Source organism: Orycteropus afer, unplaced genomic scaffold (assembly GCF_000298275.1).
Source record: "Orycteropus afer afer isolate SDZICR_OR568_19922 unplaced genomic scaffold, OryAfe1.0 scaffold00013, whole genome shotgun sequence".
NCBI classification, from domain to species: Eukaryota; Metazoa; Chordata; class Mammalia; order Tubulidentata; family Orycteropodidae; genus Orycteropus; species Orycteropus afer.
This window is the reverse complement of record NW_006921600.1, coordinates 22,317,115-22,344,894: the sequence shown is the minus strand read 5'-3', so window position 1 is coordinate 22,344,894 and position 27,780 is coordinate 22,317,115. Positions and strand designations below refer to the sequence as shown.

At 47.6% G+C, this 27,780-nt stretch overlaps 1 protein-coding gene across 1 annotated transcript; it reads right to left on the bottom strand.

Annotated features, from left to right (window-relative positions):
• Positions 1-4,704: 4,704 nt before the first annotated feature.
• Positions 4,705-25,999, bottom strand: SLC26A9 (solute carrier family 26 member 9). The gene is made up of 20 exons (XM_007953328.1): positions 25,875-25,999; positions 22,821-22,960; positions 22,593-22,703; positions 21,759-21,934; positions 19,827-19,991; positions 18,933-19,085; positions 18,554-18,636; positions 17,452-17,599; positions 17,034-17,147; positions 16,754-16,831; positions 16,075-16,170; positions 13,044-13,150; positions 12,205-12,274; positions 11,984-12,076; positions 11,730-11,843; positions 10,728-11,009; positions 9,663-9,717; positions 8,148-8,293; positions 6,195-6,263; positions 4,705-4,752 (listed from the first exon to the last, which is right to left on the bottom strand). The coding sequence occupies exons 1-20, from the start codon at positions 25,997-25,999 to the stop codon at positions 4,705-4,707; spliced, it is 2,373 nt and encodes a 790-aa protein (XP_007951519.1).
• Between the last annotated feature and the right edge of the window lie 1,781 nt (positions 26,000-27,780).

The following is a 27,780-nucleotide window of genomic DNA, read 5'->3' as shown; positions in this document are numbered from 1 at the left end:
GCAGGAGGTGCAGGTATAGTTGGCTTGTGTGGGAATTGTTGCTTTCTCCACTCAGTTAGACAAAAAAATGAAAAACCACCAAAAAAAATACAAGAGAATAAAAAATTTAAACCACATAAGCAAACAGGAACAGTTACTCCCCCAAAAAAAGAAAGAAAAAAGAAATGCAATAAATGAGAAGAAAACATTTCAAAACATATGAGAAAAAAAAAAGGATAAAGAAAGATAATGAGAAAAAGAGAGAAAAAAAATAGCCACAATATCTGGGGAGGGAGGAATGAGAGAAAAGAGCAAGGGTAAAAGAGTAGTAAAGAAAAAATGGGAAAATTACAGAAAGAAAAACAAGGGATGGGAAGAACCAAAAGAAAGAAAAAACAAGGGAATCAGGAAAAGGGAAGGGAGAAAAAGGAAAAGAGAAGAGAAGAAAAAAGAAAACAAGAACCAGGGATGGGAAAGAGCAAAAAGGAGCAAGATAAAAAGCATAATTTTAAAACAAAAACAAAACTGTAGTGAGGGTGGAGCATAGCTCCCAGGCTTTGTCAGGGTACAGACTGGGGTGCTGGTCAAAAAGGTGGGTGGAGGCAGGGGATGGCCACACCCCTGTTCATCAAGAGGTTGTGGGGTATAAGAACAACAAGGGGAATATTGTACCTCTTCTGGTTACCTAGAGCTGCTCTGACAGGAAATACATCATAAATGGGATGGCCTTAACAAAAAGGAGTTTATTCTTACAATTTGGAGGCTTTAAATCCAAGTTCAAAGTGCAAGGCTCTAGAGGCTGGGCAAAAGCCCCTCAGCCTTGGGCTTCAGCTCTGCTTCCTGCTCCTGGCCCACTGGAGCTAGAGGCTTTTCTTCACTCAGATAGCTGCTGGCTGCTGAGACTGACAAGTCCAAGGTTGACAAGTAAAAAGGCACGGTCCTGATGCTACCAAACTATATGGCAGGCCATTAACTCAAGTCCATTGAAAGTCCCAAGGTCAGCAGAGCATGGAAGGCTGCTGAACAATGACATGGCTACATGGCAGGGTTCAAGCATGCCATAAGATAGAGACCATTCCCAAAGTTGTTTCTTATATATGGGAAGCAGACCACATCTCTAAAGCAGCTACTCAGCTGCTTCAATACATTCCACCATGGAGTTAATTACCAATGTTACCATGGGGAATAACTATATCCAGCTGCCCAGCCACTCAACCAGGTCTAGCCAAGTTGACACACAAATTTAACTACTACACTTGGCAGTCTACTTCTGTAAAGATTTACTGCCTTGGAAACCCAATGGGGATGGCTGTGAATCGGAACTAACTTGATGGTAGTGGGTTTGGTTTGGTTTGGTTCCTTGACCCATGTATCTCCTTTCTAGGTCTTCATCTCCTTTGTATCTCTATTCCAATGCTCCTTCATTTTTGTCTTATTCCTATTCCTTCATCTCTTTCCACTTCATCCTATTTCTTCTTCCTTCAACTCTTTGCTCTTTGTTTTTCTGTGATTCTCCTCATCCTCTTCCTTTTCCTACAGCTAGAAAACAAAGTTGGAACTCAATCCAACTCACTGGACACTTTAGTCTAGTGGTCTTACTCCTGTTATGTTGTCTCACAAATAGGGGAGGGGAAGGTGAGAAGAGGTTGTGCATTCTCTCAAGGTAAAGATTCTGAAAGCTTTGCTGAGTATTGTTGGGTTTGGCCCTTAATAGACTTCTCATGAATGTCGAAGAGTTATGAGTGAGGAAGGGTGGCCAGAATGGGTGATGGGACTTTCACTGCCCTTATAGCTACACAATGAAAAAGGAAGACAGAAGAAGAATTGATGTGTTCAAATTGTAGTACTGGTGAAAAATATTGAATATACTGTGGATTGCCAAAAGAATGAACAAATTAGTCTTAGAAAAATACAACCAGAATGCCCTTAGAAGTGAGGGTGGCAAGACTTTGACAGACTTACTTTGGACACATCATCAGGAAAAACCAATTCCTAGAAAAAGACATTATATTTATTAAAGTAGAGGGTCAGTAAAAGGAGGGAAATCTCAATGAGAAGGATTGACACAATAGCCCAAACAATGAACTCCGTTATACCAGTGATCATGAAGATGGACAGGCAACATTTTGTTCTACTATATATAAGGTCACCAAAACAAAAACAACACAGCCACAAAAGCCAGCGTTGACTCTGGGAATTGGTCCCAGGAATGTGGATCTCTCAGGCTTCCTCTTCCAGACCTTCACTCTTCAGCTGGATTGTGGAAGCTTCTTTATCTCCAGGAGTGTCCAGTATATAGACAAGAGCTGGGAGCCTCATGAGGAGATCTTACCTTATCTTTGCTTCCTTCCAGGATAGTGCCAAACAAGACCACCTGGGCATGATTCTTTTTTGCCTCTTCATAAAACACATTCATTCATTCACATTTCAAAACCACTTTATTAACAAAATGAACAAAAGAAGAATGGCATTTAAATTAAATAAATTACACAAATATCTCAACAGTCCCGGCACTCCCCGGGAACCACATTATCACAGGTTAGTATCACTAAGAACATTCAAAAGTATTGAAATTCTGGATTCCTTTGCTATCTTGCCCCCTCTTCCTGCCTTGATCATGTTCAGAAGAGTGGTCTGTGTGAATTGTTGTGTTCTTTCTAAAATATTCCAACAATGAAGTTTTCTTAGCTGTCTCTTCTCTGTCCTGTGTGCTTCCAATCCTACCTCTGCAGTGGGCTTTGGAAATACTTATTTCCCATGGACATGTTGTAGGATCCCTCCCTAAGCCCTGACCAACTCTAGATCACCATGAATCAACAAGTCCCTTCAGTTCAGCGGCTGGCCTGGGGTTAACAGTCACTTCATCAAATCCTCAAGGGGCCTAGAGACTTGGCTCAAAGTGAGCCTCTGGTTTGGGATGTCTGGAGGCTTTGTGACCTTCCTCCGACTCCTATGCCTGAGTTGGACTTAGAAGGAGGTGGAGTAGGGGAGGGTAGGTTGTCATTGGCTAAGGTTCTTGTCCTCCCGGAATTTGGCACTTTGGGTGCTGGGCATGGTGAATCCCAGATAACATTGTCTTCTGCCTTCCAAGATTTGAGTTCCATTGGCAGCCAGATGGCATAATGAATTCACCGAGAAGCAATGCTCTTAGGCCAAGAATGTGTTGGCCCTTTGCCAGTACCCACTCCTTTAACTCTTAGAAGACTTGTTAGCAGACTGGCTCATTCAACACACAGACACACAATACAGCTCAGGCTGAAGGGAGGAATGGGGTTACTTTTTCCAGGCTGAACCAGCCCAACCTGTTGGGGTAGGAGTCATTAAGTTGAAGGAATTTGGGGGAAGCAATAGGGAGAAGCCAGAGGTTTCCTGTGCACTTCCATGGAAATTTTATAAAATACTTGCACATGGAACCTATTTATTTTCAAGTTAACAATGGGGTTTCCTCTACTTCCTCCCTATATGTGGAGAAGTTACCCTCTATCCTCAGCTTTCCTAGAAGGAGATGACACAGGTCCTGAGTTTGTTATGAAATCCCTATGGAGGAAGCCCCACCTGGGTTGGCCCCTCTCTACACTCTGCACCCAGCTAGGGGACTCAGCTGGTCCCCAGAAAGCATCCTCCCGGAAGATGATCTTGGGCCAGGGGCTGATGGGGGAGAGTTAAAGTGGTTGGCCCATTGCCAAATGAAGTTAAAGGCAGATTTCCCAAGACAGGAGACATTTCCCTGATGGGTCCTGGGGTTAGGGAAATGGTCAGGACCCAGTTCCCACCAGTTTGCCCTAGGTTGGCACTAGCACCTCCTTCCCCTGCCAAGTCTCAGGTACAAAGAGGGATTTCCAAAAGCCTTTGTGCAAAATAACTGGTATCTATTGGTAGGTTGCCAGAGGATTCTGCCAGCAGCAGAATTCCCCACTGCCCCTTTTTGGTTCCTACGAGGCTCCAGAGGAAGGGCATGGCTGCTGAGGGTGGGGGACTGATAATGTTTCAGGAGGCTGAGGCAGCAGTTGTGGGGAGGCTATCCCTGGGAAGGTAGCTCTAGTGGTCTTGAGGACCCCAGCCACTCCCCAGCCTAGAGTCTGGTGTGCTACATAGCAGCGGAGGTCTCAGCAGCCTTGAAATGAAGAGGAAGGGGACAGAGGCTCTGGGGTTGTGGGGAGCACATAGTTCCAGGGGTGAAGAGCTGCAGAGTCCTAACCAACTTCAGTGCCTGGTAGGTATGAATCCTCATGGCTGCAACCAGGGTCCTTGTGACCTGTGGAAGTTTGACATCCAAGTTGCACAGGCCCAAGGACACTCTCAAGGCTTATGCTCCAAGTCACCACAGTCATGCTTTCTCTTCTGTTCTTGGCTCACTCTAAAATTCTGAAAGTCAGGGGCCCTGTTGGCTACCATGGGTAGGCTGGGTGTGTGGAGTAGAGTGAGCAAGAGGCTTGCTCATTGCTGGCCAGGTCCCTGAGGGCCAGGGATAGGGCAGAAAGATGGGTTCCCCAGGCCCTCACTCCTGTAAGAGCAGGCTTTCCATGCTGCTGAGGTTGGCTCTTTCTAGAGATGTCAGGAGGGAGGCACGGAAAGGTGGGAGGTGGAGGAGGAGGACAGGAGAGAGGAGCCAAAGTCTTGGTGCATGTGCTCTCTTCTACCCACCACTCCATGTCCTGGGCTCATCCTTCATTGAGTCCCAGGTGCCAGGCACTCCTGGAGGTAGCATAGGAACTCTCTGAGCTCTCACAGGGCAGTCAGAGTCTCTGAGTGAAACATGCTCCCGAACATCTCCTGCAAGGGCCACAGGAAGGAAAGGGGTGGGAAAAGGAGAGCGTTAGACCTGTTGGGTTCAGAGTAGATGAAGTCAAGATGTGATAGAGTCTTGGACCACTGGCCAGGAAGAGGCATTGTGCGTGAGTATGTGTGTGACTGTGTGTGTGTGAGATCAAATGAGTGTGCGTGAGTGTATGTGTATGTGTCAGTTACTGTGAGAGTGAGTGTGTGTCTATGAGTGTGTGTGAGGGAGTGTGTGAGTGTGTGTGAGAGATAGTGTGTATGTAAGTACAGGGGAAGGCAGGGTCAGTAGCCATAGAGGTGACCTGGTAGAGTGGTGACATGAGAATTGCTACCCCTCACATCCTATGTGCTGTGACCTTTCTCATTCTTCCTCTCCCTTTTTGGCTTAAATTTCTTCATTAGGAAAAATAAGGGGGTGGTAGATTAACTCTGAAGTTCTTTTATCTTATAATCTCTTGCTCTTATAAGCTATCCCATGAGTCCTACCCAGGTTTTTTGAAATGCTAGAGATTCTAGTTCTACTCCATAACACATGGAGTTGTCACGAGTCAGAATAGACTCAAGGTGGTGGGTTTGGTTTTTGGTAGAGATTCCAGGGGTCACAGAAATCATCTGCCACATTTTTTTGGCTCTATCTCCATTTTCTAATGTCCTCCACATGTCATAAACACTCACAGAGATGTGTTCAGAGGACTACAAAACTCAAGGCCAAAAAGAATGGCAAGAGGCTCAAGAGATTATTTTAATAGAGATGATGCCAGATATCTCTAAACCTAGTCATCTGGTTTCTTTTAATTCAGGGTATTGGGTTAGTGCTAATGTTCACATCAGGACCTTAGGGCCCTGTGTGGATAAAAACTCCTCACATTTGCAAAGCTTTTAGTTCTTAAGGCCTTTTCACACGCAATAATAATTCCCACAAATCCCTAGAATTCATCTGATCTACCAGAATACACTTCCTGGGGGCAGAGGTCTTTCTCTCCTGGAACTGTTTCAGGCCAGTAGCAGGCACTCCATAAATATCTGCCAAATTAATTAAAGAACACACAAATCCTCCATTCATCTTGTGAGGTAGGTGAGATAGGTATTATTGACATTTCCCTTATTTTACAGATGAGAGAGTTGTGTAGCTTGCCCAAAATCATGTGGCTGATGCATTGGAGAGTTAAGAATAGATTATTAGTTCTCTAGGACTTGGTCCAGTGTCACTCCCTTCCCCCATGATGCCTTTCAGGGAGTGAGAAGAATTAAGATCTGCTATTAAAAGAAAGATAAGAATAAAAGTTTGCTGCCTTCAAGGTGACTGCTCTGCCTTGGAAGGGAGAGAACCTAGTGAACACCTCATGGCTGAGAGGGTCTCCTTCCTTGCCTCCTCCCTCTATTTCCCATCCACCCAATACCTTCCCACTACTCTCCCAGGCCATCTCTCAGCTCACCTGCTCTAAGTCCCAGTAACTGGGGCTGTCCTCCGAATCATACAAGGAAAGCTCAGGGTCCACTGGAGCCTGGAGAGAGGAAACCAGCGTAGAATGAGCTCAGTGACTGAGAAATCAGTCAGGCACAGTGCAGCAGGAAAAAGGACAAAGGGCAGACTCTGGGTGGGCACCATGTTTTCTGATGTGCAACTCACCCTCTTGCCCTTCCCACGTCTTCAATTGCCTCACAGAACATAGAATAGCTATAGTCTTTCCCTTTACAGAGGCATGTGTGCATCAGGGTCTGTCCTCCTATATGGGGCATTTTAGAGGCATGGCCTATTTGTCTAGCTGACAATGACTAGCCGTTTAAGGTTGAGGAATTCATCTCCCTTCTCTGGGTATCTGTGTAGTCATCTATAAAAATAGGACAATTAAACTTGAGTTGCTGGCCTTACCCCATGCTGTTGAAAAGTGTGTGTGTGTGTCTCTGTATATAGTTTATATATATGAATACATATAATTCCCTATTCTACAGATAAGGAAATGGAGAATAATACATATATGATATCTATAATTATATATTTAATTTATTTAGAGTCTATCATTTATATATAAGAATCTGTAAACTATATATGAAAAAAATACATGTATGTAATTTTATATATGAACATACTCTCTCTCCTCGGAAGGAAGATTGGGCAACCTACTGCTGTAGAGATACCCCCTCAGAAACCCAAGAAGGGGTTGCTCTGAGTTGGATCTGACTCGATGGCAGTGAGTTTGGCTTTGGTTTGGTTATATATAACTTATATACAGGAATATAAACTGTAAACTGTTTACTACTGCCATCTATAAACTGTAGTAATCAAAATTGTTAGTGAAAAAATGATTCTTCCAGACTCCCCCTCACTTTGCTTTGTGGGCAAGCCTCCCAAAGTAGGAAAGCCCATCGCTTCCCCACAGTTTCCAAGAGTAGAGAGTGGGGAGCCAAGTGCCTGTGTTTTTCTGGGTAGTCTTTCAGCATAGAGAACAGATGGCTTCACCTTCATCAGTCTCTTAAAAGAGCAAATGGTTGGTCTAGGGCCAGAAGAACCTTTCTTATGACCCACAGCGGGCAGACGAGGTTCTTATCAAGGTCTGGGACACAAACAAAACCTTGGGAGGCCAAGGGCAGGGGCTGAGCTGGGAAGAGTGAGGCCTGGGCAGGGACCCCAATAGGGTAGGCTTGTTCTGATTCCTCAGCTTTCTGGAGCCCTACATAGTGTTAATCGTATTTCATTTGCATACCACTTACTGAGCTAGTAAATTAAATGTCAAGAAGCTAAGACAAAACTTGGACCCAGTTTCTTCATCCGTCACCAGCCTGAGATCATTAAACTCTGCTAAATTAAAACAGGCAGGAACACTCCCCTCCCTTCCCAAACATCTTTTAGGGAGAGTTAAGGAGGGAAGTGAGCAATGCTAGAACATCAGGCAGAATGTAACACACTTGTTCTTTAAGTCAGGAAATTAATTGACATTGATGGAGGATTTTGACATCCTTTTAAGTAATCCTAAAAGCACTTTTGAACAACATAAAAGATATAATTTTCATTTACTTCTACAACAAAAACAGAAAAACCCTGTGAGGTGGGTAAATTATTTCATGGTGTCCATGTTACAGGTAAGGATCTCTGGTAGCATAGTGCCTAAGGCACTTGACTGCTAACTAACCAGAAGGCTGGAGGTTCAAACCCGCCAACCCCTCCTCGAAAGGAAGGTTGGGCGATCTACTTCCGTAGTGATACTGCCTTGGAAACCCAAGGAGGGGTCGACAGCACATAACAACAACATGTTACAGGTAAGGAAGCTGAGAGTCAGGAAAGTCAAGTGACTGAAGTGGCAAACCCTCCTGGGTTCTTTTGAATGATTTCTAGTCCTGCTACTTCAGTGTCCTGGGAGCCTAGGATTCCCCAGATGCAGGGACCTTACCCCTTGGAAGTTGTGTTCTGGGGCCATGTCTCTGGCATTTGCCTGTGCGAAGAGGACTGCATCGTGTATGCTGGGGAAGATATGGCTGCGCTCCAGACCTCCATCTTCAAAGATGCCTCCATGGCTAATGTCATTGTACACCTGGGCTGAAGAGAGGAAAAGAACACCTCCAGAACGCTAATAGCCACTGTGCATTGGGGCTGAGGGAGAGAAAGGCCTGAGGTTCCTGTTCTTGCTGCATCTGAGATCTATGGGCCCTGCAATATCCATTCTGAGCAGCAGAGGGCATCATGATCTTGAGGATGCTGTGTCTTCAACCAAGGGGAAAAGGAAGCAGTTTGATTCGAGAAAGAGGTACATTATGGTGATTAGAGAGGGAAAGGCTAAACAGTCCTTGAGCAGGCTGCTGCCAATTCTGTCCTCTAAGGGCCCCCATCTTGGTCCTTCTCCACCCAGACCTTTCCCGAAGTTTCCAATATGTGGCAGAGACCTCACTCTTACCAAATTCTAGAGATGCTTTTCTAACGGGGTGTCAGAAGAGTGGGGAGGAATCCCACTGATTCTAACTCTGGCATACATGGAGAACTGTGTTCCCTGAGGAGGGTCCCCACAGAGCCTGGGACATGCTCAGGCCAGTTCTGAAGTGGAGCAGCTGCTGGGAGGGATCTGACCCTGTACTTGAAGCTGGGTGTGTGTTTGTGCCCTCCATCTTCTCGTGTGTATCTCTGTGCTCTCACTGCGGCTCCATGTCTGTGCACCTTGCACACATGTTAATGATGTGAACCTATACTGTGGACATGTCCTTGGTCTGTATACCCACACCCTTTGGATTATGTGCATGTAAAACTGATGCGTGTGCTCATCTGTAAAAGTAGGACATGGGTTTCCAGATTTGGAGAGAACCCTCAAATTCATTTAGTCAACCTAATTTTATGTAGGAGAAAATTGATCCCTGGACAGATAAAGTGACTTGGCTAAAGCCATATGGCAAATTAGTGATAGGAGCAGATTAATTCTACTCCTGGTTCTGTTTTCTCAAGTTCTACATCTGATCCTTCATTCTGTTATTGAGAACTTTGTTGTTGTTGTTGTCATGTGCCATCGAGTCAGACCTGACTCGTAGCGACCCCTAAAGGCACAATGGTTAAGAACTCAGCTTCTAACCAAAAGGTTGGCTGTTTGAATCCAGCTAAAGATATCTTAGAAGAAAGGCCTGGGGATCTACTTCTTAAAAAACCAGTCATTGAAACGCTGTGGAGCCCAGCTCTGCTCTGACACACATGGGGTTGCCAGGAGTCAGAGCTGACTCCATGGCAACTGTTTTTTATGATGTTTATACCCCCTAGCCTCAATCTTCCCTGACTTGTGTCTGGAGCTCTTATGAGCAGGTAGTAACTTGGGGAAACATTTGGGACTCTCATCACCTTCTCACTATTCAGTGCCCTGTCAACCTGCCTTCACTCCACCTCTTTGCCAGCCAGCCTTTGAGTTCCCTAAATGTCCCCCTCCTCTTACCATGAATGTTCACCAAGAAGACCTTCACACCGATCTTCCCGAAGGTGGTGCTCAGCTAGAAGTGTTAGGGAGGGTGGTAGGGCAGAGAGACAAAAGGAAAGGAATGCTCTGAGTGGGTTTCAAAAGTGATTCACAAAATGGACTTCAGAGGGGAAGGCAAACAAACAAGCAACCCCAAGGGCCCTGGGAGCCAAAGATAAAAATAGCAGCAAAGCACACCACTTCTTTCTGGAGTGTTGGCTGAAGGTTTCTCTGAAAAGTGGGGCGGAAATGGGGCTTTGCCAATGTGACAGGCCCTAAAAATCACCACAGCCCCTTTTTATGGGATCAGATCTTTCCTCTCAGTAGTTAGATTCCCAGACTCCACCTCTTTCTCAACTTTGTGGCTTCAGGCAGACACCACAGGGAAAGACTAAGGCTCAGACCCGCTAGGGCTTCAGTCAAAGCTGGCCTGGAGGTCAGGTCCAGGCCTGGGAAGCAGGCTGAGGCCCAACTTGGGATGGAACCGTCTCTGCACCTGGCTCAGGGTGATGTCAGCCTGTATGCTTCTGTTCCCCTGGGCTGTCTCTGTCTGAGCCAGCTCTGAGGTTTTCTGTCTTTCGGCTTTCAATGGTGGCCACTGAGAAGGTGTTAGATGGGGTAAATCTAGGGCTGCTTGTTTTGCCTGAGGGTGTGGGAAACTGATATTATTTCTTCTTCTCTCCTAAGCTGGCTGGAACCAGCTGACTGCTAGGGTGCAGGGTGAGTGTAGGAAGGAACTATAGCCCATGAGCCATGGGCCAAGCTGGACTCTACTCAGAGGATCCTAGGGCAGGTTCCTGGTGGCCTGAGAGGGAACTACTTATAGCCTCTGCTAAGATGGGGTAAAACAGTGGGTGCTGAAGCTCTGGTCTCCTTCTCCTGGGCTGTGCTGGGCCTGCTCTGCAGAGAGCATGCCAACCTGGTTATATCTGGGGAAAGGAGGGATCCTGAGAAGTCTTTGGCCTCCTTTCTGAGCTTCTTTCTCAGGAAAGGGAGTAGGAGAGAGCGGGTTGGGTGCCTACTCCCTTTCTCTGAGGGCCTCACCTTGGCCAGGGCTTTGATGCCCATCAGATCCACAAAGCTGACTCCACTCATGTTGAGGATGAGGGTGTGGAAGGTGACAAAGGGTGGGACGCTGGCCAAGGTGTCACTGGGTTCACCAGGGGACTCAGCCAAAGCTGGTAGCTCACAGTGGGCAGGTGAAGAGGTGTCAGGGCTGAAGGTGATGTAGGACACGCTGGTACCATTAGCAGCTGTCTGGTTATTGTTGGGGTCGGTGGGAGAGGCATTCTCAAAGTCCTGCTGGAGCTCCTGCAGGGAGATAGTCTGGAGGGGTAGGGACAGAGTAGGGTCAGAGGTCATCAGATTGAATCTGACTTTGCTGGAGTTGAAGCAGAGGCCAGGAAAGTGGAGGTAGAGTGTGGAGCAGGGGTCAGGGGAGGGGAGGTGGAGTGGAGTGGAGGTGGAGGTGAGTAACTGAACTTGGTGGTGGTGGGTGACTAAAAGCCTTTGGTTCCTGCTCTGAAATCTCCTAGCAAGGCTTCTCCCAAATTCTCTTCCCTAGGCAGGGCCTGCAAGCTTGAACTCTTACAAGTCAGAAAAAGTGGGAAGGAGGCTTCTGAGAGAGTTACTGAAGGCTCGGCACACTGCTCTGTAGGAAACTGCTCTTTGGAAACAACTACACTGCTTTTTCATTTGTCCATGTCTGCCTGCATCTCCTCAGAACTCCCATACCAACCCCAGCCTGGCTAGTTCTGAGTTTGCTGGGAACACCAGTTAATTTGCTGCTTCTCTTTATCTAGAGTTGTTCATAGGTCCATAGGGCATGCTTTGTCTTAGCCAGAAAGTAGGCAGGGGCTGTCATAGGAGTTCAGTAAATACCCTGGAAGCTGGCAGCCCCTCACTCAAGAAGAATGCCCAGAGGCCACCACCAGTGGCTACCAAGACTTCCTGTCTTTGCCTCACAGGTTGCTGGGAGGTGGGACTCCAGGGGACAAGATACACAATGAGCAGGGGAGCACGGCAGGGCTCTGAGTCTCAGTTCACCTTGGTTTTCATGAATAGAGATTTCCTCTGTTGTGTGGGCATCTTTCTCCCCAACTCCTGCTTCTTGAGGTATTTTTGCTTGGCCAGTAATACTTTCTGGGGGTCCACACCTGTCTGGGGGAGAGACCCAACAGCATCTTGACTTCTATACCTTTGGAGAGTGGCCTGCTCTCAGTTCCCTGCCCCCTTCTACTCCCATACTCTGTGCTGGATCTTTGTCCAGCCCCTCTGGTTGCCAAAGGACTGGGTCTTACCTTGGCAATGACCTTTTGCCTGAAGATCTCTGAGTTGGCAAAGTAGAGAGGGGAGCAGTAAGTGACGATTTTAACCCCGGTAATTTCCTGGACCTGTGATAGGAGGGCTGGGCTCAGGTAGCAGAACTGTCTTTATTGGCTTTTTAAAAATAACCCCCAAACTCATCATCCCTGGGTGGGGAAAGGGCAAATGAGGGAGGTCATAAGCTGGGATTACACACCCTATTGTAGGTCTTGGGATTCACATAAATGTCAGTGTCCATGACCTGGGCCAGAGCAGAGCCATTTCGACTGGCAAGAGAAGGAAAAAACAAACAAACAAAAACCTAAGAGAATGCTAATGGAATATAGGTCTGGAAAGATGCTGGGGAAGGTGGCTGGGTTCAAGGGCAGGGCAAGAGGGGGCCCTCTCTCATCCCCAGGCTTGTTTGTGTTTCTGCACTAGAGATATGTGCCTGGTGGCTTGTGGCAGGACTGTAACTAAGGGAATGACAGGCAGGCCTTTGACAGAACTACCAGACTAGGGCTCAGGGCAGAAGAGGTCACAAGCTTAAATGGTCCCTGAAGTCACCACTTGCTGATTTTGAGTTCTCAAGAAGCAAAGAAAGGAATTCCCTAACACTTCTCATTCTCCCGGGCCCTGGCCTGGATCCTTCCCCCTGGTGCCCTTGCCTGTATTACTTAATCTTGTTCCAAGGAGGACACAGTATGTCTTGTGGCCCGGTATTCTCCCGGGTGGTCTGCAATTTTGGTAGTGTCTTTGGAAAGACTGAATCTCACCCTCCCGCTCTTATTCTACTTTCTCTGGTCCCTTCCCTGTAGCCCTCCAGGACCATGATGACTTTCTGTTGGGTGTTTAGGGCATGGGAAGTCAGACAGCCCAGCCTGTTCCCAGAGCCCTAGTTGGGTTGGCTTTCCTCAGGCATGGGAGCACCTCTAGTGCAGGCCCAGAAGAAGGAAGAGTCCAGTGGGCTGGGCCATGCCTGGGCATAAGAGTAACTTGGCTGGTTTGACTAAGGATCCTAGTGTTGTTCTTTATTGGGAGAAGGGTATTACTTACAACTGGGTCTGGAAGACCACAACCAGGACGGAGAAGGCGACACCCACTGCCACACCATATGGCAGGCTCAGGAAGAAGGAAGAGAGGAAGCTCACCACCCAGACACACTGTGAAGAGAGAGCTATCAGAAGCAGGCCTGGAGAAGGCTGCCTCTTTCAGGAAGTCTTCCTGGATTAGCAAGGCCATTCTCTGCTAGAACAACTTCAGATCCACCCTTTCCTTTTGATTGCATTTTTGTGATGCTTTATGTATTTGTGCTTTAGTTACACTCGCCCATTTCTCCTAGATTGGGTATGGCCCCCGATCTTGTTTTTTATGATTTTTTTTTTTAAATAGACAACCCCAGCCCATGTAGGGAAGTAGCAGGGCATAATGATAAGAGATATGCCTAGATTCAAAGCTTGATTCTCCTACTTACTACCTTCAGTTTCTAACCAATAAATGGAGAATAATAATACCTACTTCATGAAAGGAATAAAGAATCGAGGAATATAAAGGCCCTATCCTAGTGATCAACTGCCTGTGGTTTGCATGTTGCTATAGTGCTAGAAGCTATACCACCAGTATTTCAAACCAGCAGGGTCACCCATGGTGGATGGGTTTTGGTGGAGCTTCCTGACTAAGATAAACTAGGAAGAAAGACCTGGACATCTACTGAAAATTAGCCAATGAAATCTCTATGGATCACAATAGAACATTGTCTGATAGAGTGCTGGAAGATGAGTCTGCTAGTTTGGACCCCCCCCCTCCAAAAAAAAAAAAACCAAACTCACTGCCATCAAGTTGATTGCAACTCATAGTGACCCCTCCTTGGGTTTCCAAGGTGGTATCACTACAGAAGTAGATTGCCCAGTTGCACAGTCTTCCTTCCAAGGATTGGCTGTTGGGTTTGAACCACCAGCCTTCTGGTTAGCAGTCAAATGCCTTAGGCACTACACCACCAGAGCTCTTAGAATGAAAGGCACTCAAAGCACACAGTAGCTGCAACAATGGACTTGAGCATACCAAGGATTATGAAGATACATGACTGGGCAATGTTTTGTTCTGTTGTACACAGGGTCACCATAAGTCAGAGCTGACTCAGTGGCAACTGCTAACAACAACAGCCTAGTGAGGGGTACCCAATGATGTTTAATACATGCTAGTTCCCTTTCTCTCTCTAACAGCGAGTGTTCTATACCCCTGCAGGTGCTCAAGGACTGCTTCCTGAATGACTGCCTGGAGCTTGGTTTTATGGGTGGGTGGGTGGGGGGCAGGATTGCATGCAGCTTCAATAGTTGCACTTCTGAAGCCTTTGTATTTGTTAGGTGCCATCAAGTCGATTTCGACTCATAGTGACTCTGTGTGACAGAGTAGAACTGCCCCATAGTATTTCTAAGCTGTAATTTTTTTATGGAAGTAAATCTCCAGGTCTTTCTCTCTAGGAGCTGCTGGGTGGGTTTGAAATGCCAGTGTTTTGGTGAGTGCTTAACCATTGCATCACCAGGGCTCCTTATGGGTATTTTACCCAAAACAGAAACCCACTGCCATTGAACTAATTCATAGTAACCCTATAGGACAGAGTAGAACTTCCCCATAGGGTTTCCAAGGCTGTATATCTTTATGGAAGCAAACTGCTACATATTTCTCCTGCAGAGTGGCTGGTGGGTTCAAACCACCAACCTTTTGGTTAGCAGCCAAATGCTTTAACCACTGCACAACCAGAGCTCATCTACATGCCTTTTAAGGTCCCTCAAATTCCTCTAAACAAAATTAATCTGTCCAGATTCCTGTATAGCATTGCTGTGAGGCCATGGAGATGCAAAGCACTATATGAATACAAGGCACTTGTGTTAAAAACAGATCCTTGGGTTGGGAAATGGGATGTACAGTTTTCTCCATATCATCATCATCCACTCACTGGAGGACCCAGTCAATTCTCTGGCTCTAGGAATTTTTTCTCTGAATCTTGCTGGTGAGGCTCCCTTCTATAGGAGATGGTCTAGCTCAAATGTTTGTAGTCAAAGACATGGGTTCAAATCCAGACTCTACCACTTACTACCTCTGAGACCTTTAATGAGTTACTTAACATCTCTGAGGGAGCTCTGGTAGCATAGTGGCTAAGGCACTTGACTGCTCACCAGATGGCTGGAGGTTCAAGCCCATCAGCCACTCCTCGGAAGGAAGGTTGGGCAATCCTACTTCCGTAGTGATACTGCCTCGGAAACCCAAGGAGGGGTCGCTATGAGTCAGGGCTGACTCGACGGCACATAACAACAACAACAACAACAACATCTCTGAGCCTTGATTTCATCATGTTTAAATGAGGTTAGTAAATCCTCTCTAAGGTTGTGGTAGGGCTTAAATGAAGATAATGGTGTGTCGTCAATATACGTAGCCTTTATTGCTATTATCTAGTGGAAGACGCAGTGAAAGATGTGACTAATCATAACAATAACTCACTTTGCAGAGTGTTCTGTGGTTACTTGGTGCTTTCCCATTATGATCTCACTTAATCCTCAGGATAAATACATGATGCAGCCATGACTATCACCTGCATTTACAGATGAGGAAATAGAGTTCCAGAAAAGTCTAGCAACTTGCTTAAGACCCTAGCCTCTGGCTTTGCGTTCTAGGAGTTTTTCTAAAAAAATAACTATATCCTTTTGCCTTTTTGGAGCTATAAATCATAAAAATAATAATAGCTATCTAGCTTTTATTGAGCACAAGATAGAATTCAGACAATGTGCTGCTTACTTGTCTTTTCTCAGTTCTTCCTCATAGCAACTCTAGGCGGTAGAGAGGGTAAAATTTCCGTTTCACATATAAGGAAAGTGAGACTCAGAAAACTCAAGGGACTTGCTTTTGGTTACTGAGCCAGTGAGTGATTGAATTGCGAGTTGAACATAGGGTGGCTCTTAACCACTGTGCTATGGTATGCTGATTAGGGAGCAGCAGATGACAGGGATCATTATTAAGAGAGCTGACATGGCTTAGCGGTTGAAGGAGAGGACAGGTATGGATGAGTACTCAGAGGCCGCCCAATACCTACACAGTCCAGCTTGTTCTTCCTCCACAAATAGTAGGGGTCAGCGAGTTGCTTGAGGGAGTTCTTGAGGTTGACGGCTATCAAGGCTCCTAGCACAGACTGTGGAAGCAGAACATTGTCCCATGTTACCTTGGGTGTCACCTTCTTTCTGCCCTTCTGGCCCTGACAGGACAGAGCTGGAATTCCAGAACACCTTCCATGGCAAAGCCCCCAACTCTGTGCTCTCAATCTTAGGTTTGGAGAGTATAGGCATTAGAAACATAGGGTCCTTCCTATCCCTGTCTTTCACCTTCCCCTCTTCCCTCATCCCTAAAAAACCCCAGGCTTAGGCCCCTCCTGATTGGGCTGTAAGAATATCTTGCACTCATAGAAACTTGTAGACACTGATTGTGGAATGAACTCTGAGGGTAGAAGACTGGAACTTGAGTCTATCTCTGCACTTATTAGCTATGTCACCAGAGGCAAACCATTTATGCTCTCTCAGCCTCAATTTCCCTCACCTGTAAAATGGGGAGAATAAATCTCGCTTTGTTTACCTCACAGTGATGTGATTAGGATTCAACGTGACAATGATAACACTTTGTAATCTGTATAGCAACATTCCAACAGCTCTTAGGGATTATTTCCACTCTAGTTCCCCTCAAGTCTTTTCCTGTCCTCTGTTATCTTGTTGGGCTCTTACCTTGGGAAGAGGGTACAGATAGGATCCCAGGACCAGCATGGTGATCATCACCACCAGGGACACACATAGGCTTGACACCTATTCATAGAATGAGTTGGGAATATGGGGTAGGTGTGAGTTCTTGCTCTTGATTCATTCTAATAGCTATAATGGTGGAGTGGAGAGTCAGGAAGGAAGAAGGGGGGGGTGGGAAGCTGGCCTGGCTTGTGGGTGCCCAAGCTCCTCTGAGGCAATTAGCCTCTACCCCTACCTCATCTCACTCCCCAAGTATTGGGCTCACCTGGGATTTTCCTCCAGCTCCATCCACAGCCAGAGTGACTGAGAGTGCACAGCAGATGACATGGATTTTAAAGAAGGAGCCAAAAAAGTTGCTGCAGCCCAGGGCAATCATTTCCTGTGAGGAGAGAGAGGGGCAGGGTTGGAAGCAGGGTATTCAATGCCTGAGCCTGGGGCAAGGAAGGGTTGGTGGGACCAAACCCAGTCAGTCACCCAAGCTGGATCTTGGGCCTAGGACTTGTGAGCCACTCTATAGTTATGAATTCACACATTCTCAATCAACCTCTTGGGGTTGGAGGTCCCTTCTCCTGCTGGCAGGCAGCCTGCCTCATCTCAACCCAAAGAGCCCGAAGATGTCTCTTGCCAGGCCTCTGCTGGCCATGTCCCGTCTCACCCAGCCCTGTCGGAGGTGGTGAAGCTACCTGGTTAGAATCCACATCATAGCCATGCTTGCTGGCCAGGGTCCGGCCCACAGCCAGGTTGATGACGTAGCTCACGATGGCAAGGGAGAAGGCTGTACCAATCATGTCCTTCCACTGAGAAACCACAGGTGACACTGGAGTGGGGAACCTGACGAGGAGCCAGAGAGAAAGCAGGGCCATAGGCATGAGCAGGAGGGCAGCTATGTCCTCCATTGACCCAGAGAGACTAGCCAGGCCCCATGATGTGCATGGTCTTTACATAATTTATCTCCTCCAGTCCATATCCTCAGTAGGGTAGGTGCCACCACTCCTGCTTTACAAAGGAGTTTGAGGTTCAGAGACTTCAGACAACAAGTTGTCCGACAACTTGTCTGAAGTCATAGAGCCAATAAGTGGTAGAGTCTGGCTTGTCGAAGCCCAGATTCTGGATTCCTGAATAAAGGTATACTGCTGTTGTTAGATGCCGTTGAGTTGATTCTAAGTCATGGCAACCCCATGTGTGAACTGCCCTATAGGGTTTTCTAGGCTGCAATCTTTTCGGAAGCAGATCATCAGGGTTTTCTCCTGTGGAGCCTCCGGGTGGGTTCTAAACACCAATCTTTTGGGTAGCAGATGAGTGCTTAGCTGTTGCGCCACCAGGGCTCTTTCCAGATTATGGATTTTTACACCCCTTTCTGTACCACTGCAGTGCTCTTACTCCTTCATCTGCTCCAACTCTATAGGTAAGCACTGCCCCCTCCTCCCAGGGAGGATGATGAATTCTTGATTCTAATAGCATCCTTTCCACATGCATAACAAAAGCCAATATGTTAGAGCAAGGCAAAGAACCAGCAAGGGGCTCACCAGCTTTGCCTTTGCTTTAACAATATGGATTGAATGAGACTTTGGGGTGAGTATAGTAGTTAAGACTGAGTTTTCACAAAGCAGCCATCATTGGCTGGTTAGATAGCTCTTCTAAGTAATTATAATAATTCTCATCTGATCAGTGTCCTACAGTTTATAATACTCTGTAATAGGGCTTATCTTATCTCTCTCTTGGAGCCTAGGCCTTGGTAGGAGTGTGGTGGGGTTGGGACCAGGCTTCAGGGATGCTTGGACTCACCCACGTTGGATCTCTCCCACGATCTGCATGTGGTACTTTTTGGGCATCTTACAGCTCCCAGAGATAGCTGTCGCCACCACCACCTGCAAACCCCAAAGTGGAGAATGGGGATTGGCCCTAAATTGAGGCCAGCACAGAGTGTCTCCCAGGATTCCCTTTCCCCTGAGAGCCCCAATCCCAACTCCCCTGAGGAGGAAGAAGAGTGGGAGCCCGACACAGGGGGACCAGGAAGATTCATGATGATTTCTGTTCTACTGGTAGCCAGTGGGGTGGGCTGGGGATGAGTAGGGACTCCCCTGGCCTAGTTGGGAGTGTATTCCTCTTCTCACTGCCTCTCCAGCCTGGACCCCAAAGACCCAGCCCCAGGCAAGGTCCTTACCACAATCATCTCTGTGGGGATGGGGAAGCGGATCTTGTGCATGTAGCGAGCATTGAGTTCCTTCACCAGCACCAGGAAGGCACCGCTGATGAGGGCGAAGATGAGCGAGGCGATGTTGGTGTGGGGGAGGTTTTTGCAAATGTCAATGAAGGTCTGAGGGAGACAGCATCGTGCTCACAGGTTCCTACCCTTTCTTCCCGTACTACCCCCACCCTTGGTGCCTGGCCCAATGAAGGGATGTCAACAATGCTTAATGGAGGCACAACCAGAGCAGAGTTCATACCCTGGTCATGAACACCATCCTGTCTTCTAGCATTGTTTCCCAAAGTTGCTCATACTGGGATGATGTTCTAAGCCTCTTTCTCTAGAAAGAGTTTTAACTAAAGGAGGAAGGATATAACATAAGGGAGGACTTTCCAGGCAGGGAGTGGTTGAAGCACTGGAATGGGGAACTGATGGAGGATGTCCATATCCTTTTTCTGCAGGGATTAAAACCCAAAAACCAAACTCACTGCTGTGGAGTCGGATACGGCTCCTTGGGTTTCTGAGGCAGTATCACTATGGAAGTAGATTGCCCAATCTTTCTTCCAAGGAGTAGCTAGTGGGTTTGAACCACCAGCCTTCTGGTTAGCAGTCAAGTGCCTTAGGCACTATGCTACCAGAGCTCCCTTGCAGGGATTAGCCATGGAGAACTTCAACAAGCCCTTAAGGTCATGCAGTTCACTCTCCTTCCCAAAGTGGGAATCCCCTTGAATTCTATTGGAACAATGGGTCAACCAACTCTTGCTTGAGAACACCTCATAATGAGAAGCTTACAACTTCTTAAAGTTGTCAACTCTGTTCATGTGTCTGCCTGAGCCCCTCCCCAGTTGCAGGGGTATGTCCTAGACTCACAAAGACAATGGCCCCTGGGCCTGTGTAGGAGGGGATGGTCAATCCAAAGACGTATTTGAGCACCGAGATCAGGATCTGCAGGCCAGCAGCTGTCATGAAGCCCCGGATGAAGGACTCAGAGAGGTAGATGGCCACAAAGCCGAATTGCACGAAACCCAGGCCCATCTGAGAGGAGAAAGGGATAGGGAAAGACCAAGCTGGTCAACAGCTCCTGTAGCCTACCGACCCAAACCTGGGGCTGGAGTTCCATGTGGCTCTGGGACAGTAGTTGGTCTAGGGAAATGAGCCTTTCTTGACTTTGTCCTGACCTTGCCTTGACCCTCACTGCCCTTACGTATCTGCCTTCAGAACTTTATTTCCTTTGGAACACCTTTTTGTCACTCATCTCTCTCTGGCTTCATTTTCATTATCTGTAAAATGAACATTATCCTCTCCCAATGTTTCCTCTCAGTAAATTACATCAGCATCCACCCAATTGCCCAACCAAAAACTTGGAAGTCATCTTCCCTCACCTCCTACATCCAATCTATCACCAAATCCTGTTAATGCTGCAAGCAAAATACCCCACCTCCATCTCCTTGTCCCTTGCCACCACCAAGGTCTAGGTGCCTCCATCACTCATACCTGGACCTCTGCATAGCTTCCCAACAGGTTCTCTGCCTCAATTGTAATCCATCTCTCATCCACCATCTCTGCAGCTTAAATGATCCTTATAAATCACCAAATGCTCTACTCTTTTCCTGTACTTAGGGGACAGATCCTGGACTTCATTGTTGGGACCCTGCCTATCTTTCCAGCCTCTTCTTTGGTCTCTTCCCTCCAAACCCTCTATTCTCCAGGCACACCCAAACTCTTTGCCATTCCCTATTCAGATCATACTCTCTTAGGCCTCAATCCTTTTGGGTACTGCTCCCTCTTGTCTAGACCATCCTTCTGCACCTGTTCATTTGTTTATTGGCTAACTTCTATTCATCCTTTAAGGCTCAGGTCAAGTGTCACCTCCTCTTTGAGGCCCTCCCTGATCCTCTGTTCTGTTTTCCCATAGCTTTTTGTATGAAGTTCTATTGTGCTGCTTATCTCACTGCATACACATTTATCTGTTTACATGGCTACTTCCTCTGCTGGGCTGTGAACTCCTGGAGAACTGAGACCCTTTCTTACTTATCTTTGTATCTCAGAGCCTAGCCCAGTTCCTAGCAGAGTGAAACAACCAAAAAAACATTAATTGGTTGGATGAATGAATAAATGAAAGGTGCTCTCTGAAGTTACTTCCTGCTTTTGCATTCTATCAGGCTGTGTTTCCCTTCGTAAAGCCTAGCAGAGTTCTTTGTACAGGGCAGAAACTCAATTTATGTTGGCTTGGAGCAGAGGAGGCTGGAAAGGAAGAAGGAGGATTAGATAACTTAGCAGTCTGCATGCATAAGAAAGAGTGAAGGGAAGACAGTGCTATCATTGGAAAGGATAGTGGACCGAGGCTGTGAGACTTTTTGACAGTCTCTAAGCTCAGGATGGAGTCCCTGGGTTAATAGTTAATACACTCAGCTGCTAACCAAAAGGTTGGAATTTCAAGTCCATCCAGAGACACCTCAGAAAAAGCCCTAGTGATCTACTTCCAGAAAATGAGCCACTGAAAACACTTTGCTGCACAACTCTACTCTGACACACATAGGGTTGCCGGGATGATTGCAACTGGTTTTGATTGGTTATGGTCAGGACAGTTTTATCAGGTGAGGATGCTGATCTTATGGTCCATCTTGGAGGTAGGTGAGAAAATAGTCTGACTTTTCAAGGACTTTTTAGGCTCCGGAAGTGGGGAAGAGAGAGGAGGTAGAACCTGAAAGCAGCTTTTCAACTGGAGCTCTGAGGCAGGGGTAGAGCAGTGTGATGTCCTCCTGAAGCCAGTCCTGGCAGGGATGGGGGTTGTCCCCTCACCTGAATGACAGCAGTCAGGCAGGCTAGCGTAGCTGACACATGCAGCCTCTCTGCCTCCATGGCCACTGTATCCACGTAGCTCTCATTGGTGGCATTGTTGAAGATCCGAAATTTTGACTCTGGGGCCAGCTGCAGACAGATGTTACCCACCAGGATACTGATAACGGCAAAGGTACCTGTGGTGCCCCACCCAGCCAGCAAAAGTTAGAGGTTGGGCCACTCTCACAGACACCAGAAGGGGGCTCAGGAATGCTTCCCAACCCTTACATGGTAGGTCCCCCCACGTCCAAGGCTCCTGTCCTGCATAACCACAATCATTCACCTCTAAACATGAACTACACTTTGCAAAGTGCTTTCACCTCAACTGTTACTATTATCGTGTTGCACACGTGAGAAAATGGGCTTAGAAATACAAACAGTGCTTGAGCCAGAAACCAGGCCTCATGACCAGGCCTTGTGTTTCCATCTCACCCAGCACTGGCCAGCACCAAATGTCTCTACAGCGGCCTGCTGGGCCAGCCTGCAAGTTAGAAGGATAGTTTCTTACATTTATTTAGTGCTTATGGTATGTGGTATATCTTGTTCCACCCAGTCTTTTCCACAGCCCAGGAAGAAAGGCAGAACAGGTCATTGTAATTGAGGACACACAGGCACTAGGTGGTTTCCCCAAGGTCACAGGAGACATGAGACGACTCTCACAGTGATCATCCCTCCAAGGCTGACCAGCACCAACTCTTAGAGAATGTAGATGGCAAATCACCTGAATCCCCCTTATCACACCACCCATCCTCATGTGCCAAGTCATCCTGCCCACTGAGAGGGAAGAGGCCTTACCTGGTACCATCTGGTGCACACCCCCCAAGAAGAAGTAGGTCAGCAGGGGGAAGAAAGAGGAGTAGAGGCCATTGACTGCAGGAAGGTTGGCCAGCAGAGCAAATGCCATACCTGAAGAAGACAAAGCCGTCAATGCTCAGGGTGACAGAGGTCACACAGGGGTAAGGATGGGGCTGGGGCAGAGGAATAGAGGAAAGTATCAGGCCTGGCTGAGGGGACCCCTTTCACCTTGTGGGACCTGGATTGATCCACCGCTGAGTCCACCAAGCAGGTCAGGGATAATGTAGTCTTTGATCTTGTACTTGGGGAGCCACGAGAGCACAGGGAGGAGCCCAAACACCACAGTTTTGATCTTGGCTGAGGAGCATCTACAGAGGAGGAGGGCAGATCTCCAATCAGCACGGCTCAGATGCTCCAAACTGGGGAATTGTTGTGTGTTGTTGAGTCGATTCCGACTCATAGCAACCCTGTAAGACAGAGTATATCTGCCCCATAGGATTCCCTAGGCTGTAATCTTTATCCAAACAGGTCTTTTCTCCTGTTGAGCCACTGGTGGGTGAATTCCTGACCTTTTGGTTAGCAGCTGAGTGCTTAACCATTGTGCCAGCGGGGCTCCTAAGTTGGGGAGAGACTGCAATATCCTGTTCCTGGTAATTCATTCATTTGTTTGTCCATTGAAAATTAACTCAAAATTCAGATATAACAGTAAGAACCCTACTGTGGTGTGTGCCAGGGATACCGAGAAGAAAAGGCAGAAACTTTCTCATGAGAACCTGTCATCATGCCCTGGGCAATCTTCTGACTTCTGGCCACTAACCACGGGAAGTTTTGGTTTAAAGATATGGATCTCAATGATGGCCTGGTCTTCAGAGGTGTCAAGTCCATTCCCGGCTCAGATGGAGTTTCTCCAGGAAAAACTTCTCTGGATCCCCATCTGAACACAGACTGAGGCACTCTCCTGTGTTCCTACAGGTCCCTGTGCACCCTGTATTATAATCGCTCTTTTTGTCTGTGTCCCCCCATCAGACAGCAAACTCCACAGTGGAGAGGTCTGCTACTCTTGTTCATCTTTGTATACCTCCTGCATGACCCAAAGGTGCTTAGTAAATATCGTTGAATAAGTGAGTGAATAAATGAAAGATGGGCTGGTATTGAAACTCAGTCTGAGTGGGGGCTGCTGCCAGTTTTCTAAGGACTTTCCCCCACAAGGAAGTTTCTATCGTCCCTGCAGGGTTTGCTCCTGGTGACTCATGAACATTTATGTGTGATGACCCTAATACCAGAGTTCTTTTCTCTGTTAATTCATCAGCAAGAGAGGGAAGAATGGGGGAGCTGGTCACTGGCCAATCTAGGGTGGAGAGAGTTGATCCCTTCCCTGTTTGTTGAACACCTCCAGGTCCTTTCATAGAAACTCAGAAGCGGTAGGAACAAGGGCCTATAAACTCAAGGGTGACAGCCAATGGATTGATGACTGGAAGTGGGGGAAGCATTTACTTTTCTTCTCCCAGTTGAAGGAACTCAAATACTTGGAGACCATCTGGTGACTCACTGGCTTGCTCTGATTAGCCTCCTTTCCTGCCCGGCACCAATTCCTGCTCTTTGCTGTTGCTCAACAATAGTTTCCCTGACCCTGGGTCCCCTGGATGTCACCCAAGGCTGAAACCAACACAGACAATGCTTTGTACCCTGTGAAATCTGGGCAGATTTTCTGTCCTAACCAACAGTCTATGGAATGGTATCACTATCCACATCTGACTCCCTGGTCTCCTCTGGGGCTGGTGGGTGCCTCTTCCATCTTTAGAATGGCAGAAGGGGAGTTGGACTGGTGACCAATAACTTGAAGCACCTCTAAAGCTTTGGCCCAAGAGAGAACTAGCTCTGCAAGGACTCTATCAGATTTGATTGTGGCAGAGAAAACTGGACTTATGAAGACAGAGCTGGCTAGTGAAATGATAACAATTCACTTAAGGGGTAGTACAGCCCAGCCTTACTTGCAACCCTGTCATATTTTGGGCAAAGGAAGTTGAAGCCTGAAAGAAGAGTTGGAAGCAGATGTCCAATACTGATACAGATGCTCCAGGGGCCATAAAGAGTGAAGTGGAGAGAGGGGCTAGCTTTCTGGAGATTATTCTTTCATTAAACAAATATTGATTGAATACCTCCTGTGTGCCAGGCACTGTTCAAAGCTCTCATGCCAGTCACATAGAACATGTTAGCTCCCTATATCCCTTTAGAGTTCTCACCACTCAGCATTTTAGGACAACAGTGAATACCCCATCTCCTCAGTAACAGAAAGAACCCAAATGAGTACTCTTTGAGCACAAGGGCTGGCAGTGCCCATCTGCCCAAGGGTGCACAGGTATGGGTACGGTGCCAGACACCAGGTACCTAAGACCTTGAATGTACCTGAGCAGAGATGGATCCTCCCAGGAGAAGCAGGGTTGGGCTGGGGCTTTAGTTAAGACTCAAGTGGGTGATTCCCCTGGTCTGAACCAGTTCCACCTGCATCTCCACTTCAGCCATTGCCAGTGACCTCAATCCAGGTACTGAATCAGCTGTTTCCCCAGGGGAGAGGGAGAACCAGCCAGCCCACGGCTAGGCCTGAGGAGGTCTGCCAGGAGTCTGGGAAGGGGGAGGACTCAGCCCATAGCCTCAGGCCTCTGGAGTGTGGGCCTAGAGCACCTGCTATAGCCCCTTCCTTAGAGCCAAGGTCTCACTTCCACATCAGAGTTCCAGGAAAGGTATGATGGGGATCAGAGATCTGAGAGTAGAAAGAGCCCAGGGCCTGCTAAAACCTCACCCAGGCCCCTTTCAGAAGAACCTAAAACATTAGGGCTTCTGTTGGGTATTTTCTGGGAGGAGCGTCTAGCAGGCAAAGTGATCAAAGGGCAGGGGGTGGTGGTGGTTTCAAGTTTTCTTAACTAGTGAGAGAATATGGCATTGAAGTAAGGACTCTGATGCCTCCCAACCTCCCTGTTGTAGCATCCTATCAACAGCTCCTTTACAAATCCAAGAGAGACTAGGGAAGGCTGAAATATTGGGGACCATCATGCAGAGGGTGGGGATGCCCTAAAGCAGTGGGTGGTTCTTGTTTGTAGTCCCCATCTTCCTTGGGGGTCTCTCAGTACAGAAGGGGCTGTAGGATCTTAAATTGCAAGGGCTTCCCCTAACCCCTGTCTTAGAATATTGGGTGCAGGATCCATGGCTTAGTGCAGGAAGGATTTTGGTTGAGGAGGAAGGGGGAGGAGAGGAAAGAGGAGTCTGGGCTATGGGCCACATTACCTGAAGGCATTGCGAAGTTTCTCTCCTACTGGGTATGTGCGGTCCTTCTTCTCAAACTCATCATCGAAGAGGGTAAGGGAGTATGCATCTCTGTCTACCACGTAGCGGGGCCTGGGCTGGCTCATGTCTGGGGCATTGACAAGCTTTGGGAGAAGCAGAGTTGGGGATGGTGAGGGGGCATCCCTCCCCAGTGCCAGCTTGGGCCTTCTTCCTCTGGTCCTCACTGCAGCAGAGTTTTATCCTGGTCTTCTCCGCCCCCATCCAGCTAGGTGCCTCCCTTCCCTCTTTCAAGTCTTTCCATCAGACTCACTTCCCCTGGTGGCCTTCCTTCCCAGGCACTGATGATGCACACGCTCACCCTGTCTGTTTTGCTTGGCGTCCAGCATGTGACTGGCACTTCATACCTGTGACATCACCATCACCCCCGCCGAACACCAGTGAAAAGGAGGTAGGAGTAGGAGGGAAGATATCATGGCTGGGACTTAGCACATGGATCCTACCCTCTACTGGACCCCTGGGGTCCACTCTCCCTCCCCAGACCTCAGTTTCCCTGGCAGAAAGGCTCATACCATTCAGCCAGTCCACTTAGAAGAAACAGAGAAAACAGCCTGTCTGGAGGCAGGGGGATGACTGAGGTGACCTCAGGAGGACCCTTCTTGAACAAGACGTCTAGGACTTCACCAACAGGTTTCCCCAGGGTACAATGGTGTGTTTGGGGAAACCAGGATGGTCCGCTGGTGGCTCTTTCTCCCACGGCTTCCTGTGCCTAACCTTTTCCCCACCCTTGTGTACTAGTGTTTCTCTCCTCCTCACTTTTTACGCAACCTTGCTGACGTTCCAGGAGCTGAGTGGGGCAGAGCTAAGTGCCAGGGCCCCTGAGGCCCAGAGGAGCTCCCTGCAAGAACCTTTCCTTTTCCCTCTTCCAACTACTGGTCCCCTTCCTGCCCTCCTACACCTGGAAGAAGCTTGTTTCAAGGACCTTAGAGGAAAAAGGAGGGAGAGGAATGAGGGGCAGGCTTAGAGGAAAGATTTATGCCTGGGAGGTGGGGAGTATGGGGTGGCCGCAGCCAGTTTGGAAAAAGCTTTGAGACTGGGTTGTGAGTAACAACTCAGGGGGCTAGGGATACCCCCAGCTTCCTAGGGGAGAACGTAGGAGATCGGAGGATGTTCTCAGAGGGGAACACACTGGGGAGAGGGCAATAGAAATAGCATTAATTGAAGGTCTAGAAACCTGGGTTCTAGTCCTGGCCTTATGGGTGAGGAAGAATGAGTGACATTATCTCTCTGATCCCCAGATAACTGATTAGTATAATGGGGAGAATATACCTACCTCACAGGGCTGTTGTGAGGATCAAATGAATTAATAGAGGCAAAAGGGTTACATAACTTGTACCAAAATACAGACTCATAGCAACCCTATAGGACAGAGTAGAACTGTACCAGAGGGTTTCCAAGGCTGTGACTCTTTATGGAAGCAGATGGCCACATCTTTCTCTCACAGAGCTGCTGATGGGTTTGAACCACTGATCTTTTGGTTAGCAGTCGAATGCCTTAACCACTGGTCCATCAGAGCTCCTTACGTGTACAGAATGACATAACGTGGGTTGTTATTATTGACAACATTGTGCTCAAGTTGATGAACATTGGGCTGGTATATTCTTCTACTCTTTTGGGGTCAGGATGCTGAGGTCCACAGGGAACTATAGGCAAGGGCTAGATGCTGGCAGACTCCCACGGATGGTACCCAACTGGAAGGGAAGATGAGATTGAACCTACCCATAGCACCTGTGCTTGGCCTGGTACCTGGCTCTTAGTAAGTATTCAATAAATGCTTGTGCAATGAATCAGTAAGTGATGTTTTGGAGGAGACATGGACAGAAATGAGTAAGGGTGATGGCATGTGTGA